The 19,676-nt window shown below is 42.1% G+C and overlaps 1 protein-coding gene across 1 annotated transcript in view; it reads left to right on the plus strand.

Annotated features, from left to right (window-relative positions):
• Positions 1-16,991, plus strand: part of GTF2E2 (general transcription factor IIE subunit 2) — a 61,107-nt gene extending 44,116 nt beyond the window's left edge. The window contains exons 6-8 of the mRNA XM_074950383.1: positions 1,801-1,894; positions 14,268-14,383; positions 15,442-16,991. Coding sequence (XP_074806484.1) covers positions 1,801-1,894; positions 14,268-14,383; positions 15,442-15,561 — 330 coding nt within the window. The 3' untranslated portion in view covers positions 15,562-16,991. The remainder of the gene's footprint in view (positions 1-1,800; positions 1,895-14,267; positions 14,384-15,441) is intronic.
• The last annotated feature ends 2,685 nt before the right edge of the window (positions 16,992-19,676 follow it).

Genomic DNA, 19,676 nt, shown 5'->3' on the forward strand with positions numbered 1-19,676 from the left:
TCTGCCATAACTACACTGACGAGTGACATATCAAGCCCACAATAATATAAAATGGATACATCACTAATAATCCAGTATTCAGCATTTGACCAGAAAGTCTGTGACATCCTGGCACCCCAATATTCACCACTATCATGTAATTAGGATATGTTTGTACAAAGTGTGCCTTGTGAGGTATCATTCTGAAAGTCTTGATCTGCTAGACAGTAATAGCTCATTGGATGGTACATCCTGTCATCATCTATGAAGTTAGGAAGTTTGGCTAGTTATGTGTCACTGAAATGTGTTGTGAGGTTGAAAACACCCACAAGCAGCTTTTCAGGTACAACAGTAAAAAGGCCAAGCAACGTGAATGGCTTATTGAGGAGATGCACACAAGCACTAGGATTACCCCAGGAACTGTGTACAATAGAAAACTCTTAGAGGTAGCACTACACAATGGGAACCGTTTGACCCAGGTCACAGCAAAAGAGCTTTCCAGCAAGTGGGAAGAAGATAAAAAAGGGGGACAATGACATCATGATGGTACCTCACTCTCCCTACAACAACAACACCTGGAAACACCTGAGGGGCAAGGACTGAACAGTGGGAAGTGATGGTCCCAGGCTGGAGGGATTTTTAGCCTGTGTATGAAAACCTGGGAAAGCCAAAGCCAAAGCAGCTTGTGCCTTAAGAATCTGCCAGCCTGTTTATCACTCAGGGTGAGAATTTGCTAATATTTGTATATGGCAAAAATCCATCCTGGCAAATGCTCCCAAAATCCCGTTCTTCTCATGGGTATAATTAAATGGAACCATTTGATTCAATCACAAAACTTTTTTAGCATCAGGAAGGGAATTTGGAATTGTACCAAGTGAAACACACTAAGGCAATGAAAATAATCCGTACTGGGGGGATGCTTAATAAAATCCATGAAGTCATGTATGGTTAGTTTGGGCATAAGCCATTTTTGTCTGGCAGAGAATAGATTAGCAAATAAATTTGTATTTGCATTTGAAGTGCATTAGGATGGTGGTTGTCAAATGCATCCAAGGGGCAACAATCTTTGGGGCAGAGGGCAAGGGATGTAATTTATATACCCTCACTGAGAGAGAGACAATGTGATGCACAGATCCAAAGCTGTCTCACCTTGGGATTACTTTGGGGAAGGTCACTTTATTGAGGTGGGGAATGGTTTGAAGGTCACCGTCCCTTGCAGAACTGTGGCTGAAAAGTTGCAATATTCTTTCCTTCCCAGGACTGAATCTTTTAAAAGTTCCTACATTTGTTTTTAATTTCTGGAAATGAGGTAGTTACATTGTCTTATATTGTTTCTTAATACTTTATCTGATGTATTATTTTTATCAAAATAGAAACCCATGTAAGCACACCAAGCTTGTACTCAGATCTACTCTTTAATATCAGCCATAAGAAATGAGTCTGTCATTTGCTTAATTATAAGCTCTAGCTCTTATGGTGACCATATAAAATCGTATTGGTATCTCAGTCTCCTTTTCCTGCCAGGTACCCGTGGTACGCGGCTAACTCCTGAGGGAAATACTCCTCATTCAGCCCCCAGACGCATTTTGAGAGAGCGGTACAGAAACATGTTTTGAAGCCAATCTAATGCCACAGTAACCCTCCAAAACTGATATTTCACTGCAAAGTGAGAGCTCGTCTGACATGACATAATGTTAAAGGTTTTCCCCTGCTCCCTAGCTAATTGACACAGCAGAAAATTGGAGTATGTTCATTTTATAAATGGAAATACCAGAAATACACACTGGTAGTTTGACTTCTTTTTTTCTGTTTGGTTTTGAGGCTTTAGGGGACCAGATCACCTTTATTACTCGTCCTGATAAGAAAAAAATTCTTTTCTACAATGACAAGAGCTGTCAGTTTACAGTAGATGAAGGTAGGTGGGTTCTTTACAACTTTTTTACTTGTAATTGATCTGCACCTGTATTCCATTTGGTTTTTTTAAGCACCTGTACATAAGTAATCTTTAGGTATTATGGTCTCTTAAAACACCTTGATTAATCAAAATGCTAAATAAATCCCAGTCTGTCTCAAATTGCATGTTTTGTTAAATCAACTGACCTAATAGATGATGAGGTGGGTTCACAGCCTTGGATAGCAAATCTCAGGTTTCAGGAGGGTCACATCCGTCCTTCTTTCCTTATAGCTAGGTGGGAAGAGGATCCCAAAGCTTTTCTGTGTAAGCACAGGGTCAACATATGGAAGAGGTCGAATACTTAGATTATAAGCTCTTGGGATAGGGTCTGTCTTTTTGTTCTGGGCTTGTACAGCGCCTAGCACAATGGGGTCCAGGTCCAGGACTGGGACTCGTATGCATGACAGTAATGCAAATAAATAATAATAATACTATACTAGTGAACTCTTACATTGAAAACAGTAACTTACCCTGTAATCCCCAGCAAAAATCTTGTGGATGGCTTGTGCTCCTTTTTCACCACCCGATAGGCACAAAGGGAACAGAACAGGGCAGAGTATGAGCCGCAAAGTACGGATCTTGTTAGGAGAGCGGAATGGGGAACCATGGGCTAGGTACATGGGTATGAGCAGAGGGAGGGGGGAAAACAGGCAGGAGAGGGCAGAGTCAGGAGTTGTGCGGTGGGAGGATAGGAGCTGGGCACGAAGAGTAGAGGGCAGGGCACAGAATAAGGAGATAGGGATAGGAGCAGAAGGGAACAGGGAGAGGGTGGGGGACTCAGGGATCAGAAGGGACAATAACTACTAGAGCACACTCCTCTCCAGAACACAGAACTGAACCCACGGTTCCTGAGGATTCCTTTGCTGTCTGGCAAATAGCTGGGATACCCAGTGGCGAAGTGTGTCTCCATTCTTTGCACTGAATGAGGTAGGGTCCTGTGGGAAAAGTAGTGTGTGATCATGGAATTACAGACTGTATCCTAATGCATACACACAAGGGGGCTGAACTAACTTTGCAGAGGCATACTTTCATATGATGTACCTGCCATAACAAAGTAGAGCTCTGTGCAAGCTCGATAGCTTGTCTCTCTCACCCACAGAAGTTGGTACAGGAAAAGATGTAACCTCACCCACCTTGTCTCTCTAGTATTGTGGGACCAACACAGCTACAACAAAACTACATACAGCAATTGTCAAAATAGCATTTGTTCTCATCTTGGCAACTTCAGGTGTCTTCTGGTACAGCAGGAGAAAAGGTTACATGTCAGATTTGCACCAGATGATGAAGATTAATTAAATTATGTTGAAAATTTATCTTCAGAGGAGCTATCCAACTAGTACAATAGTGCCTAAGATAACATCTTAAGGTAGAAGAAATGAAAACAGTTTTACACTGAAATTTGAATTTAATTTATTCACAGGACCATTAAAGCAATAAATAAAAATTAAATATGTTGAGTAAATGTATAGTGAGCCATTCATTGATCTTTTAAGAGAATGCAGTGAGTGAAAATGCATATTATAGATTGATTCCTTGCAAGGTAAATTTACACTTTCAGTAATAGCTTTATTCTGGGAAGACATTTTAGAAGTTGCATCACCTCGGACATTAGAAAATTATAGCTCTCTCCAAATTTTGGTGAGTGAGTCTGAGACTTAAGTTCCATGTTTTCCTTTTTTTGTCTTTAAATTTTCAACCCAAACTATGCCTGGCAGGCAAAGATGTAAGCCTTTCAGCCTTGTCTACCATAGGGAATTCTCCTTTTCCCACCATTGCTAGCACTGTTCAGCTCCACCATTAGTTGGAAAACCTAGGGCAGGTTGCTCACTAATTTAAAATGAGCACGTGTCATCTAATCCTGTTCAAAAGATGTCTGTATGACCCAGTGCTTAAAACCCCAGCAGCCCATTTACACTAGGGATCCCAACGTAGAATCGTAGAACCATAGGGTTAGAAGGGAGAGTCATCTAGTCTAACCCAATGCCAAGATCCAGGATTTGTTGTGTCTAATCCATCCAAGACAGATGGCTAGCCAGCCTCCTTTTGAAAATTCCAGTGAAGGAGCTTCCATGACTTCCCTAGGCAGTCCGTTCCATTGTCCTACTGTTCTTACAGTTAGGAAGTTTTTCCTCAGATTTAATCTAAAGCTGCTATGTGGTAGTTTTAACCCATTGCCCCTTGTCCTGCCCTCTGTGGCAAGAGAGAATTTTTTCCTCCATCTTTTTTATGGCAGCCTTTCAAATATTTGAAGACCACTATCATGTCACACCTTAATCTCTTCTTTTCCAAACTAAATATACCCAGTGCCTCCAGCCTTTGTTCATATGACTTAGATTCCATCCCTTCGATCTCCTTTGTCACTTGCCTCTGGATCATTTCCAGTTTCTCCACATCCTTTCTATACATTGGTGACCAAAATTGGACATAGTACTCCAGCTGAAGCCTAACCAGTGCTGAGTAGAGTGGTACTATTGCCTTTTGTGACTTTCATACTGTACCTCTGTTAATGCAACCCAAAATTGTATTTGTTTTTTTTTTTGGGGGGGGGGGGGCAACAGCATCACATTGTTGACTCATGTTGAGATTGTGATCCACCACAACTCCCAGATCCTGCTCAGCGGTGCTGCTTCCAGGCCAGTTATGCCCAATCTGTATTTGTGCATTTGGTTTTTCTTCCCTAGGTGTAGCACCTTATATTTGTCTTTGTTGAATTTCATTTTATCCTCTATAGCTCAGTTCTCCACTTTATCCAGATCCCTTTGAATTTTGGCTGTATTCTCAAAGTGTTTGCCACCCCTACTAGCTTTGTGTCATGCGCAGATTTGATCAGTATGCTCTCCCTTCCTACATCCAGATCATTAATAAAGATATTAAATAACACCAGACCCAGAATACATCATTGTGGAACTCCACTTGAGACCTACTTCCAATCTGATATCATTCCATTAATAGTTACTCGTTGTTAGCAGTTGTTTAACCAATTATGTATCCACTTATGCAGGTTCAGTAGAACAACCATTTTCTCCAGCTTACTTATGAGAATGTCACTTGGGACTGTGTCAAAAGCCTTTCTAAAGTCCAGGTATATTATGTCCACTGCATTCACCATCCACCAAACCAGTTACCTTGTCAAAGAAGGAAATCAAGCTGGTTTGGCATTATTTGTTCTTAGTAAATCCATGCTGGGTGCTTGTGATCACCCCTTCATTCTCCAGGTATTCACAAATTGAATGTTTTATACATTGATTTAGTAGCTTCTCAGGTATCCAGGTCAGGCTGACTGGTCTGTAGTTCTCCGACTCCTCCTTTTCCCCCTTTTTAAAGATGGGCACTATGTTAGCCCTTCCCCAGTCTTCCAGGAGCAATCCTGTTATCCATAAGTTGGCAGATAATATTGCCAGTAGCTCTGAGATTTCTTCAGCTAATTCCTTCAGCACTGTGGCATGAATAGGATCAGGCCCTGCTGACTTGAATTCATTCAAGTTAGTCAGAAGATCTCAGACGTTGCTAAGACCTCTATAGCTGAACTAGCGCGAGCTAGGGTGGAAAATTATCCCAATGTTTTCCAAATGAAGACAAGGCCTTATGTCCACCAGTCGTTAGTTGTGTGGCTTGAGGAAGTCCCTAGCGATATTTTTTGCCCAGATACTTTGCGCCCAAGTGCCCTGAGAAAGTTGGCTGAGGCATCTCGAACATGCTGCTGTTCATTTTTAATAAGTCTCGGAATACCAGGGAAATTCCAGAAAACTAGAAGAGTGATACTGTTGTGCTCGTTTTCAAAAAGGGCAAGCAGGGTGACTGGATAATTGTAGGCTGGTTACCCTGACATCAGTCCTGGACAAAATAATGGAAAAGCTGATACATGATTCAACTGATAAAAGAATTAAAGGGTAGGAATATTATTAATGCCAGTTCTGTGGAAAATAAGTGTTGTCAAACAAATCTGATTTAATTCTTTGATGAGATCACAAGTTTGGTTGACAGAGATCTGTAAGTCTTTGGACTTAGTACCGTGGACTGATTTGGTATTGTATAATGTAAACTATTTATAGAGCAACACTAAATGAATTAAGAACTGGCTAGCTGGCAAATCTCAAAGAGCAGTTGTCAGTGGGGAATCATTATCAAAGTGGGTGTTTCTAGTGCGGGCTGTTTCCTGATACTTCAATGTTTTCATCAATGATAATATAAAATATTAAATATATAAACATCAAATCTAAAATCACCGCTGAGAAAATTTGTAGATGACACAGATTGACAAAGTGGTAAAAAATGAGGAGCACAGGCCAGCTAAGTTCCCTCTCAGCTGTGCGGCCATGCAGCCACCTGTTAAGCGCCACCGAGGTACTCAGGGCTGCAGCGGACAGAGATGCCTCTCCTCAAGCCCCGGACTTGCCACAGCTCCCTGACCCAGCCCAGCCCTGGACCTGCTACGGCTGGGGGACAGGCGCCCTGGCCCCGGCCCGGCCCAGCCCAGCCCAGCCACGAACCTGCCGTGGCTGAGGGATAGGCGCCCCACTCCCGACCCAGCCCCAAACTTGCTGCGGCTGGGAGATGGGCACCCCTCGCCCAGCCCAGATCTGCCACGGCCAGGGGAGAGGCGCCTCTTCACCCCCCCAGCCCAGGTGCTGCTGCAGGGGGAGAGTTGGGGGGGAGTTCTCTCTCCTCGCTGTAGCCCCAGGGAGCCCCACTGCACCCAAAACCTGTCATCTCCAGCCCCATCCCAGAGCCTGCACCCCCAGCTGGATCCTTCAAAAAACCCCCCTCACACTCCCCCCACATCCAAACCCTCTGCCCTGGCCCTGAGCCCACACCCCCAGCCGGAGCCCTCACCACCACCACGCTGCACCCCAACCCTCTGCCCCAGCCCTTAGCCCCTCATGCCTCACCGCACCCCCAGCTGGAGCCCTCACCCCCCCTCCCTCACCCAAACTCTCTGCCCCAGCCCTGAGCCCCTCATCCCCGGCCCCATCCCAGAGCCTGCACCCCCAGCCGGAGCCCTCACACACACCCCTGCACTCCAACCCTCTGCCCCAGCCCTGAGTCCCCTCCCACACTCTGAACCCCTCAGCGCCACCCCACTATATGAATTTTGTTACGTACACCAATAAGGAGGTGATGTGTCACACACCACCTCCATATCAGTGCACATAACAAAATTCATTCTACACATGGGTGGGAAAAATCAGAGGGAACACTGCAGGACAGTCAATATGGAGTGATCTGGATGGCTTAGTAAGCTGGGCCCATTCAAACTAAATGCATTTTAATACAGCCAAATGCAGAGTTATACATCTAGGATCAGGGAATTCAGGCCTTAGCTATAGGATAGGAGACTGTATCCTAGAAAGCAGTGACTCTGAAAATGATTATAATGGACAAGCAACTCAACATGAGTTCAGAGTGCCATGCTGTGGCAAAAAGGCCTAATGCGATCCTTGGATGTAAAAGTAGAAGGGGCCGTGAGTAGGAGAAGAGAGCTGATTTAACCTCTGTATAAGGCATTGATGAGACCAATACTGCTTACAATTCTGGTGTCTGCATTTAAAAGGGATGTTGAAAAGTTGGCAAGGGTGCTGAGAAGAGAGAAGAAATTATTCAAGGGCTGGAGAAAATGCCTCGCTGTGAGACACTTGAAAAACTCAGTCTGTTTGGTTTATCAAGCTTGAGAGCTGACTTAATTACAGTGAAGCGACCTTCCCTGGGACAAAATATCGGGTACTAAAGAGCTCTTTAATCTAGCAGAGAAAGAAAAAGCAAGAACCAATAGCTAGAAAGTAAAGCTGGACAAATTCAGATTGGACATAAGGCACAAATTTTAACAGTGATTAACCATTAGAACAAGCCACCCCGGTGAATCTCTTGATTTTTTTGAAATCAAGACTCAGTGCCTTTCTAGAAGATATGCGTTAGCCAAACACAAGTTATTGGGCTCAGTACAGGAGTAACAGTGAAACTTTCTGCTCTGATCTGTATTATACAGGTGGTCAGACTAGATGATCTAATGATTAAGGCTAAGCTTTTGTCACGGATATTTTTAGTAAAAGTCATAGACAGGTCAAGGGCAATAAAGAAAAATTCATGGAAGTCATGACCTGTCCTTGACTTTAATTAAAAATATCTGTGACAAAAAGGGGATCTGCGGGTGGGAAAGCTGTGTGCATGGCTAGGAGCTCCGAGGGCCTCCACTGCGGGTAGGGTGTCAGAGCTCCAAGGTCCCCCACCAGCCATGGTTGGGAGCTGCAGGGGACCCCGGGGTACTCCTGCCGCCCGCAACTCTGGGGGTCCCCCTGCCACCCGTGACGGCCCGGAACTGTGGGATGCCCCCACCGGGAGCTGTGGGGTACTCCCAGCTGCTGCAGGCTGAAGTCATGGAGGTCACTGGAAGTCATGGATTCTGTGACTTGCGACCTCTGTGACTAAATCGTAGCCTTACTAATAATCCCTTCTGGCCTTAAACTCTATGAATCTCATTCCTGTACTCATGGCTGTAGAGGGCTTGAGGGCTAGAATTAGTGAAATTAGAGAAAAGACTTGGGAGTGACTCCCTCCACCCACTCAGGCCTATATGCTATCCATGTGTAAAGAACTATGCATGTATTGAGCTGAGCCTGTTGCTCCTTGCCTAAGGGAGTGAGAGAAATAAGGCTTGGTTTCAAGAATTGGTTGGAATGGATACAGTTCTCCTGGGCGAATTCTCCCTTTCTCCATCTGGCATGTTGGAAATACTGTTAAACCAGTGCTGGGTGTGGCCGTGATGCTGCTGAAATGAAAACTTTCTAATCTTTTACTTACACTCTAAATACCTTGAACACTTCTTTCCAGCACCGAGAAGTTCCATACGTTTGGTACTTCAGCCTAGAGCAAAGGCATGGCCACGCTTCACAGTGATATACACCATATGACACCATTTTTTAAAATGTACGGGCTGAGCAGTTTTCTGTAAAATATGCTTTTTACTGAGATCAGTTATCTAGTGCTGAATTTATTCCCCTTTTTAGATCACATGACCCTCCCAATAGGTGGTGGCAGTGTTTCCTGACAAAAGCTGTTTAACTGGTAGGGGGAAGATAGTTTAAAACTAGTTGAGATCCTGTGATGTCTGACAATTAGGCATTTAAAATATATGATAAATGGACCAGTACTGAAATTACGATTTTATGTCAAGTTGTAGTACAAAGTGGCATTTCTTACTTTGATCTGCAGGTGGCAGCATAATCCCATATTTTCATTCACACAAAAATGGCATGTCTGTCCTGCCCTCCACTCTGCATAGCTGGGAGAGGGTAGAGCTTATTAGCCAATCATGCTATGATATTGTGAAACCTGTAGAAGAGAGTGCTGCTTCTTGGGGCCATCTCTTGGCCAGAGACTGCCCCAGAGTATCCTCAAGTGTATTGACTACAGTTCTTCTCAGTGTTAAGAGAATCTGTTAAGGGATCAACAAAAATTGTTTGCATACGTGGTTGCTTAAGACAGGTTTCACTCTGCTTACCATCATATTTCAGCTAATTATGTACGTCAGTAGCCTTGGTGTTATAAACAAAAAAACCGCAAAAAAAACCCTGAAATGTTGGCTTACTCAGCCTGAGCTAGCAGGTGATTAACTTTTTGAATAGTTAATTGTTGAATAGTTTATCCTGGCATGTGGACTCAGTACTCCTGGATGCACTGTTGTACAAAATGATGTTCTACAATTTTGAATCTACATTGTATTCTCAATGGCTTGTTAGAGACCATCAGTAGAAGTGAAGGATTTCAAATATGTTTTGAACAAGTTTTTCTACATCACTTTCCCTGATTGTTTGGATAAACTAGTGAATTATTGCAATTTTTGGGTGGTGCAGAAGTCTTACCTAAATTACCCTCTCCACTGTACCACCCTGGGGCAATTTGAATTATTAAATGACCTTCATAAAAGGGGGAATGTGATTAGCCAAAGAAGGTTGAGACTGCATGTGTTCCTTTTTAATTTCTTGGGTAATTAATCAGTTCTTTCTAAAATATAGAAGAAAAGGTTTGTAAAAGCAATGGCAAATTTCAGGCTCTGCAGTTAAGCTAAGTATTTGTACTTTTGCGGAGGGTGTTAAAGCCCTTCTCCTTTGATCTCATGTCTCAATGCACTGGGTGAACGCTGAAAAGCTAGTATAGTCATACACTTATTAAAGAAATTGAATACATTTAAGAAATTGCTGCCCCTGTAGAACATCCTTTCACGTTTGAGTGTAGTGTAGGTGGTATTGATTTTAGTACTTTTAGGGATTGTCTTCTTAAATATCTGTGAAGAGATTTCTATCAACGCTGGAAGTGCTGATATGTTTCAAAATGCAAATACATGTGGGATTGGTAGGGCCCTTCATTTTTGATTTTCCTACTGAAAACCTCTGAAAATTTTCCAGATTTTAAAAAAACCCTAATATTCAGGTTTTGCCCAATTTAACATGAATTTTAAAAGAACCAGAACACCTCAGACCTGGCTCCGCTCTCACAGTTTCCAGTTGCTAGCTGTTACAGCTGCAAAATTGGGGAGCAAGATGGTTCTATACCAGTAAAACAGCATGGCTTGTTTTTTTCAGATCTGGTTGTGTTTAGTGTAATTTCTGGCAGTGCATTGATTCCTTGTTCCCTGATTAGACAATGAATATATTTCTTGTATCCATTTGGTGACACCCTAAATCCAAATTGTTAGCGTATATGGGCCTAGAGAGGGATGATAGCTGTGTACTCATTCTCTGCTTTACTCATGTAAGTTCAGAACTAAACCAATCCATTGGTGTCTGCTGTTTGCAGTAGAATGCATGCTTGTGAACTCTGACTGTCCTAAATAGTTCTGGTGTAATTCTGAGATGCTTTGGTGCTAATGTTCACCTGCAAACAAACATGAAAATAAGTAGCCTGATGCAAATATCCAGTTCAAACAATATCTCTGTATGCAGTTAGATTTATGAAGCAATGTTGTTTTAAAAGGAGTTGCGGGATATTACATAACTAGTCTGCAAAAGCGGATTCATTTATTCATTATCTGTTTGCATGCAATGTCAATTTTTGCTTTACAGTTGACTTCTAATTGTTAATATTCTTGTTGGTAATCTGCTTTAAAAAGATGGGTATGAAGTTATAACCACGGTATAAAAAAATAGAGACATGAATTATCATGGTTAGAAATGAACCATAGGTACCAACTTTTTCTTTTGATCTTTAGAACATCAGAAGTTGTCTATTTTCCGGTGTTAATTTTTCACTTTGTTCTTGAAAAGATTGTACAATATGATTAACTGTTCATCCTCTCCCTGGCATCCTTGTACACCAGAATCCATCATTGAGCACAGCTGTTAGTAGGTTGTGTACTTGTACTCTTGTCTTGTCTATGCAACGTGAGCTCTGATAAGGAGACAAATGATTTGTATTCATTATAAAGCACTGTAGAAATAATATTACATTTTCATGTAAAAGTTTTAGCATTTTGGCTGTAGAGTATGTATCACATAAATGATAAAAGCAGTTGATCCACATGTATGCAGCCATGTACTGAATAGCCTCGAAAAGGAATGTAGCATACTATAACCAAGCTCTCAGTGTATTTAACTAGGATTTATTCTATATACTTATTACATGCATTTCTAAACTGCCTATCACCTTAGAATGTGGACATGATAGAAATAAGTGATTTTAGGAAATTGTTTCTCACAAATTATAGAGTAGTACTTTGCTTTCCTGTTCATATCATTCAGCACCACTTTTCTAATGAGACCAGGTTGTGGTACCAAACAGCCAAGGTACCAGTTGTCATGGGAATCGGACAATAGGAAACATCCAGAGACTCATCTTACCTCATGTCCTAAAAGAGTTAGGATTCTCACCCATAATAGGCTTGTATTGAGAATTCGGTTGAATTCCAGAAATGAATGCCTATAACTGACATCATCAGATCCTCACTAGTTAAGTTATGGGGATCAGGAGATCATGTCTTCTGAGGAACTGTCCCACATTGAGGTGTCAGTAGAGGAGGTTTTGGAACAAATGGATAGATTAAGCAGTAATAAGTCAGGGCCAGATAGTATTCACGCAAGAGTTCTGAAGGAACTCAAATATGAAATTGCAGAACTATTAAGTGTGGTATGTAACCTATCACTTAAATCTGCTTCTGTACCAGATGACTGGTGTAGAGCTAATGTGACACCAATTGTTTAAAAATGCTCCAGAGTCGATCCTGGCAATTACAGGTTGCTAAGTCTAACTTCAGGACCAGGCAAATTAGTTGAAACTAATTAGTTTCAACAGAGTTATCAGACATATAGATGAACAAGATTTGTTGCGGGAGAGTTAACATGACTTTTGCAAAGAACTCTTGCCTCACCAATCTATTAAAATTCTTTGAGGGGAATCAACAAACATATAGAAAAGGGTGATCCAGGGGATATAGTGTACTTGGACTTTCAGAAAGCCTTTGACAAGGTCCCTCAACAAAGGCTTTTAAGCAAAATAAGCAGTCAGGGGATAAGAGGGAAGGTCCTCTCAGGTCCTCAATAACCAGCTAAAAGATAGGAAACAAAGGGTAGGAGTAAAGCGTCAGTTTTCAGAATGGAGAGGGGTAAATAGTGGTGTCCCCGAGAGATCTGTAGTGGGAGCATCATTGACCAGTGGAAGAGGCTCATAGACATAGGAGACAGGACCCTTTCCAGGAGATGGACCTAGGCTATGGAAGTCATTCTTGCAAAAAAATAAGTGACCTTGGATCTTGCCTACAGTCTGGGAAAGAAGGGAGAGAGGATTTCCATTTTAATTAATTGGGAAGTGTGTAGGTACAACTTGTGAGGGCTGTAAAAAGTACAGTCATCAACTTCAGCCTCCGTATGACAGTGATTGCTGCTTTGAAAAAAATACATGGAAGAAATGAGAGAAATTTTACTGAAATGGATTTTCAGGGCAATGTCAGAAATGACTTTTTCCAGATAAACCAGTCCATTTGTGGTGGGGTTCTTCATCCCACCGACAGAAAGGAGGATTGCTTTAAATTTAATCTGATTATGCTACAAGCCCAGTCGTCATGGGTGACATGACCAGAAACACAGTTATTTTGTATTGTTAAAACTCCTTATCTTTGTTTTGTGAAAAGCTTAAAATAGTTCCTTTTTTATTGGTGGGGGAAAGAAAGAAAACTGATACTGAGGAGTGTGATGTAGTCTTTTAACAGAAATGTTAATGTTTCATAACTGAATTTATAAAGTGCTGTAAGCCTTTTTTCCCCAAAACAACTGTGTTATGGAGTTAAACAAAGTAAGTGCAAATGGAGCCAGTGTGTCTGAAGCAGGTAATGTCACTGGGTGTTTACCAGCATCAAGGTTTTAAACCATACCGCATAAAATAACTTCTTGAGGGCATATGAGCTGCAGTTGTTTTGACAACTGTATATTAAATGTATCTGGAAAGTCAAAAAATCTAGTCTTGCACAGCATTGTGTGCCTTGTGTATTATTTATGGTTTGTTAGCCAAACCTGCTGACAGGGTATATCTAACTTAATGCCCGTGGAATGAAGGGAGGTGGGATTGTACCAGTCGCTTCGTGGATAAGGCATTCCAGAGAATCTATGAAACTTTACAATGATGCACAGTGTTTTCAGTGTGGATGACAGCTGCTCCAATTAAGACTTTGCTCCTCTGTTCTTTTTTTCCTGCTTCCAGGGTTCTTAGGTAGCTTTTCTCTCTTTAACACAGGAAGGACTTTAGAACTCCATTAACTGTATGGCATTGTTTATATTATAGTGGTAATATCATCCAGCAGATTGATGCAGTAAATGTCTCAAATCTTCAATCAATTAGAGTAGGAGGCTGACAAGTCTCCTGTGATAATGGCAGCCGAATCTCAGAAAATTAAGTTGCTGTCTCTGGCTGGAGTTAATGGGTGATCAGGATATTTTGAACTGAGGTTTGTAAAGCACATTGAAGATCTAAAGAGCTGCATACGTGCCAAGCAAAAGCTAAAATCATTGAGTTAATATCAAAATGTTGTGTTGCTTGCAGAGTGCTCCTCACTAGCCAGACTCTGGGGTGTAGTCAGCACAGAAGTCAGTTTCAACTGACCTTTATAATTTAACATCTTTTCTCTCAGAAATCCAGCTGGCATTTTCAGAGTGGCTAACTGAGTGCTCGTTCTGTGATGCTACTCCTACTGTGGTTTGCAATCAGACTTCTGGTATCCGTGTTGTCATAGAATGATGTGGAGGAGTGTTGGGCAGTTGATGTTTGCATAGTCATATTGTCCCTGAATGGGATGGTTTTTTACCTGTGCATCATTCACCAGACTATGGACTGAGTGCTTTGTTTGGCATTTTAGAATTTCAGAAGCTGTGGAGGAGCATTCCTGTGGATTCTATGGATGAGGAGAAAATAGAAGAGTATCTGAAACGACAGGGTATTTCTTCCATGCAGGAAGCTGGACCAAAGAAAATAGTAAGAGATATAAATTACAAATCTTTCAAATGGGCCTTTTCCTCAGCTCCCACGAGATTAGTTCCAATGGAGAAGAATCAGTGAAATGGGATGGCGCATATGCACAATTACTCTGTCTCTCTCTTGGACCTAAAGATTTCTTCTGTAGCACTATGACCTCCTACAGCTTTTATGAGTTCATGTTTAGGTTGGTGTAATCCACAAGGCATCAAGGAGGAGAGGGAACAGTAAAAAGCCACTTCAGATTTACAAGTTGCTTTTTCTTAAGCTGTACCGTCCAGTCGTGGGGTGGTGAAATCAGTTAAAATGGTGGGAAGGTTTTTTCCCCCAGCTAGCCAACTTAAGTATTGATACAAAGCATGTAGCCAACCCCACCACAAAGGCTGGGGATCGAATACAAGTGGTTTTGTTTGGAGATCAAAACATAGCTATGACCTCTCCGTAAAGGCCCTGTTGACCTTAAAATAGGCTTTTGACATTAATTCATATATAGCGTATTACATCTCTGTTGTCCTACCTTAGACCTCAGACTCTCAACCCTTCTGTGGAATGATTTTTAATGTGGTAGCGAAGAAAGAATTTGTCCCTGGTTCTTGTTCATCTCCACACCAGATATTTTGGTGCCTGTCAACACATAGCTGTTGCCACAGGTTCATACCAGTCCCTTGGGGTGTTAAATATAAACTCATGGGGAATAATCAGTGTTGCCACTGGCCATATCTTGTGTAGATGTATAGAGCATATATAATATTTTCTATGCAGTGTACAGTATATTCTGTATCAACACATTGACTCTGCTATGGTGCTCAAAACAGAGAGGGGTATATTCCATACAGCCAGTACTCACTGAAAATATTTAAAACAAGTGACATTTTGTAAAAGTTGAGAGCGAGAATACCATCACTTAATTCTAGAAATAATATGCTGCTTTCCCCACCGGAGCACTGTTTTACTACAACATTTCAGACTTCAGTGAATAATGTTGAATTCTGTAAGGAGGTCAGATCCTTGTACACCTGGGTGGCAGCCTTGTGATTACTGTTCCCTTCTCCTTTTAGGCTCCTATTCAGAGGAGGAAGAAACCTGCTTCTCAGAAGAAACGGCGGTTTAAGACTCACAATGACCATTTGGCTGGAGTACTGAAGGATTACTCAGATGTTGTTCCTGGCAAGCAGTGAAGTTTGGTTCTGGAACAAACATGCTTTTTTACACAGGCCCTTCGCCGCTGGAGTTCAATGTCTGCTTAAGGACTGACTGACTGTATATAGTAATGTGGTGTGTCCCCATCCCTGCAACTGTCAAGATGAAACAGTTCTGTTTAAGAGCACGTACAAATTACCAAACGTAGAGTTTTATTTTAATTTAATTAGCTAACGAGAACTGTGACTTCGTAAGAGGTCTAAATGGACAGCCACTTGCCACTAGGGGGTAAAAGATGCAGAGCATGTAAAGCTAGAGTTCCTGGTAAATGCTTCACTGTGCTTCTCAATGATTTAAAGGGGATTTTTCTTGTATTGCTTTAGAGTGGATTTGCAGGTAGAAGTGAATACAATATTCATTTTATTTGTTCCAAGAGAACATACAACATCATTGCAGAAGCATTTGTTTAAAGAGGCAAGCGCATTCACAGTTTGTATATTTCTTCTTTGCTTTGGCATTGAGCTTTAATGAAAGTTGATGTTGTCTGAGGCTTTGGCATGGAAATACACCACCAGAATTCCTACCAGGCTGCGTGCTGGAAATGTGGCTGCAACCTCACAGTGCTAATCAGAAATTGCCCTTGGGATATTGCTGATGACATGTAGTGGATGCACATGCATTGCACAATTCTGTGATATGGGTTAAAAGGATCAGACAATAAATAAAATGACAATGTGTTACTAAAGGACAGGTTTTTTTAAAATAATAAAGCCTATAAAACTGGTGTCGGTACATTTCTTCTTCAGAGACAAACTGAATTAAGGGATAACCAGCATCTGTTGTGAAGTCACATTTTCCTTCACAAGTGGAAGAATAGGAGTTTTTGAGTTTAAAAAATCCAAAGTATTGGTTCAGTTTTCATTGTTTTGGGCTATGCCTTTTATTTTTCATCTTGGAAAAAAATAACACCCAAATGTAAATATGTACAAGATTCTGTATGTATGTGTTTACTCCTGTGAAACTTACCAGTGGGATATATACAATTTGGCTAACTTATAATGAATGGGAGGGCAGTTAACACTAATCTGTTTTTTTTATGGAATCACAAGTGAGCGGCAGATGCCCTGCACCTTAGGGGATAGTAGTCACTCTTCTCAAAGTTAAACAGTGAGGATGACAGACAGGGTGGACTGATTGAAATCAAAACAGCTTAAATCACTGATCTAAATCAGCAAGCAGTAAACCTTAATTTAACTCATCAGTTTTAATTGTGTTTTGCATTTGTATTTTTTAGTTATTTTCCTAAAGAAAGGTTGATTCTTGTTGGTTGGTAACTGGTGAAACATATTATTTGTAACTAAACATAGCCTTTACACAAATGTGGGGCTGCTTCTTGCTAACCCAGAAGTTCTATACACAGTGCACAAGAAATCCTACGCCATTGACATTGTTTGTCCTCTCCACTGTAATAGAGTACATGGCCTTCTTCCTTTTACACGTTTATTAAAGTAATTATATTGCTTAACTTACATTTATTCAGATTCTCCATTTTTACATTTTTGATGCTTAGAAAAAGGTGAGTGGTACATTCCTTATTTACTAAATTGATTATTAATTATTTACTTGTGATTTGTGTCACACTCTATTTGGATGAAATTCAAATTAAATAAAATGCACAAAAGAGCATTTTACAATTTTTTATTAAATAAAACTACTTTTAAAAGTGCTGGATACATAGGAAAAAAGTTATCAAAATTTATCAAAACATGTTTTATATTTAAAACTATCTGATTTATTAAACAAAGGGAGTATTATCTGTAGTTGGTTAACTGAACTGATTGTTCCTGGTTACTAGGTCCTTCAAGATTTTAGAACTAATAAATCTCACCCTCTTACACCTAGTTTTTATTTATATATTGGAAGATGAAAACAAGCTTTTCTGCTTTTTCAACTCCCAATTGGACAGTGACTTCCACCAGTTCAGTGGTTTAACTTTCTTTAAAACTTGGCAGCAAACATATAGAGCTTAGTATTAGGTTTTGTATTTACTTTAAATTATTGTAATATAAGTAGTTTAGGTTTTAACATGTCATAATTTCAAAATTAATTTAAAATAGGTTTATTTAAAAAAATATGATTTAAATAAAATCTGGGGTATGTTTACTTTTTTTTAAAATCATTAATTTTTATCCACCCTGATGACAGTAGTATTCTGCTGCCAGTAATTATTTGTTTGTGTGTACATAAGTATATTTATAGTGCGTGATGTAATATTTATGCTTCCACGGCAAACACTTTTAAAAATCATGTTGCCATTTTAAACATTGCACAGCACACACGGAATTGCGCAGGTCAATTCTATCCAATTTAGGGAGTTGCTAAATGGTAGTAAGAGTCTTTCTTTTTCTTTTTTATAAGTCTGCTGCTCCATCAGTCTTCAAGGACTGCTTAGTTTTTCCACCTGCTCCAAGTCTCTCAGGCAGCATAAGAGGTTCCTCTCATGTCCGTGGTTACTCTAGCAACTTGAGGGCTCCAATTCTACCTTTTAAAATTGGTGCCAGTGGGAGACCCTGCTTTGTCACCACATGTCACTGCTGGGGGTCGTCAAAGCCTGACAATGTGACATTCCAGGTGCTGAAAGTGCGAGAGACATTGTGAAAAGCTGCACAGGAGCTGAGTGATGCAGGAGAGGACCAGGGCGAGTTGCCGAGCTACACATACCAGTGATTTCCACCCTCCCTATCACCTCTTACTAACTCCCTTTCACCCTGTCCCTCCTTGTCCCTTTCCTCCCCTCCCCTCCCTTCCTCTCCCCTCATCCCCCCATTTCCCTTACTCTCCCTCCTCTATTCCCCCCATTTCTTTCCCCTTGTTGCTCCATCCACCCCCGTATCCCCCTCTGCAACTTCTTCAGTCCCTTTCGCCATCCTAAACCCTTCTGTTAACTCAGACCACGAGTACATGGGAAAAGAGTATGAAATTTCAATAGAAGAGCCACCTGCTGAATTAGATTGTTGTGTTCTTTGGCTCAGAAGTGTGCAATCTGTGGGAGCAGTTAGATTTCTCCCCTGTCAGTTAATATGGGGCAGGGAAACTAAGTGTTTGGTTATAAACGAAAGGGAGGGCGGCATGGGACCCTGGGAAAAATAATCCCGACATCATGTGTCTCATTCAGTGCACCAAGCTATAGGCACAGCCCCCAAGGCCAATGGGGAGGGGCCAGTGCTCCAGGTCAGCCTGATTGACAGGGTGGGCAGGCCAATGAGGGAGTCAGGAGTCCAGGGTCCCGGTCCTCCGTGAGCCAAGCGGGCCGAGCTAAGGAGAGTGCAGCAGCAGCCTGAGCTGGGCTGGGAGCAGAGCTGCCCAGGGAGCCGCGCTGGAGGCAGAGGGGCCCGAGCTGAGGCTGGAGCAGGCCGGAGCCGCGTGCAGGGAGCATCTGGGGAGAGCGAGGGGGGCCCTGGGCAGCAGGGCCAATGCAGGGAGACGCCCCCAGCCAAGAGGCCTTGCAGGCCAGACCCCAGCGGGGCGGGGGTGATGCTGGGAGGAAGGGTCCTGCCACCTAGAGCCTGAAGACCTGTGGCCACCACCAGAGCGAGTGTCTGACCCAGCAGCACAGACGGGGCTGGGACGTGTGACGAACAGACTGAACTTGCCTTGTGTCCCAGAGCGGGGTTACTTCTCTCTGCTAAGCTTTCCACTCTTCCTTATTTTTTTATTAGTTGCTGTTTAATCAGTTGTATTTGCTTTGAACTGTATGTAATGATCAGTGGGTCAGGGAAGCGTCCGGTGTGAAGAGAGCACCCCGGAGTGGGGACACCATCGCCCCTGTCCTAAGTGACCACGGCAAGGTTGGCGGTCGAGCCCCCCCAGGAATCCTGGACCCAGCTTTGTTTGGGGTGCGAGGACTCTGCCGGGAGGAAGGGGAGCCCTCGAGGTCAGGCCGGCCTCTGGGTAAAGGGAGTGGGAGCGAGGATGCAGATCCCTTCACTAGCCAATTCCACCGGGGCAGTATAGAAGCCAGGAAAGTTCCTCACAATAACAGGACCATTTCCCCCACTTACACCTGTTAGAAAATAGAATTTAAAGCGGGGGTATTGGTGGAGCTCCCGGCCGGGGTCATGATTTTCCCCTGCAACAACCTTTGGAATTTTTG

The sequence above is a fragment of the Natator depressus genome, chromosome 4 (assembly GCF_965152275.1).
Source record: "Natator depressus isolate rNatDep1 chromosome 4, rNatDep2.hap1, whole genome shotgun sequence".
NCBI lineage: Eukaryota > Metazoa > Chordata > Testudines > Cheloniidae > Natator > Natator depressus.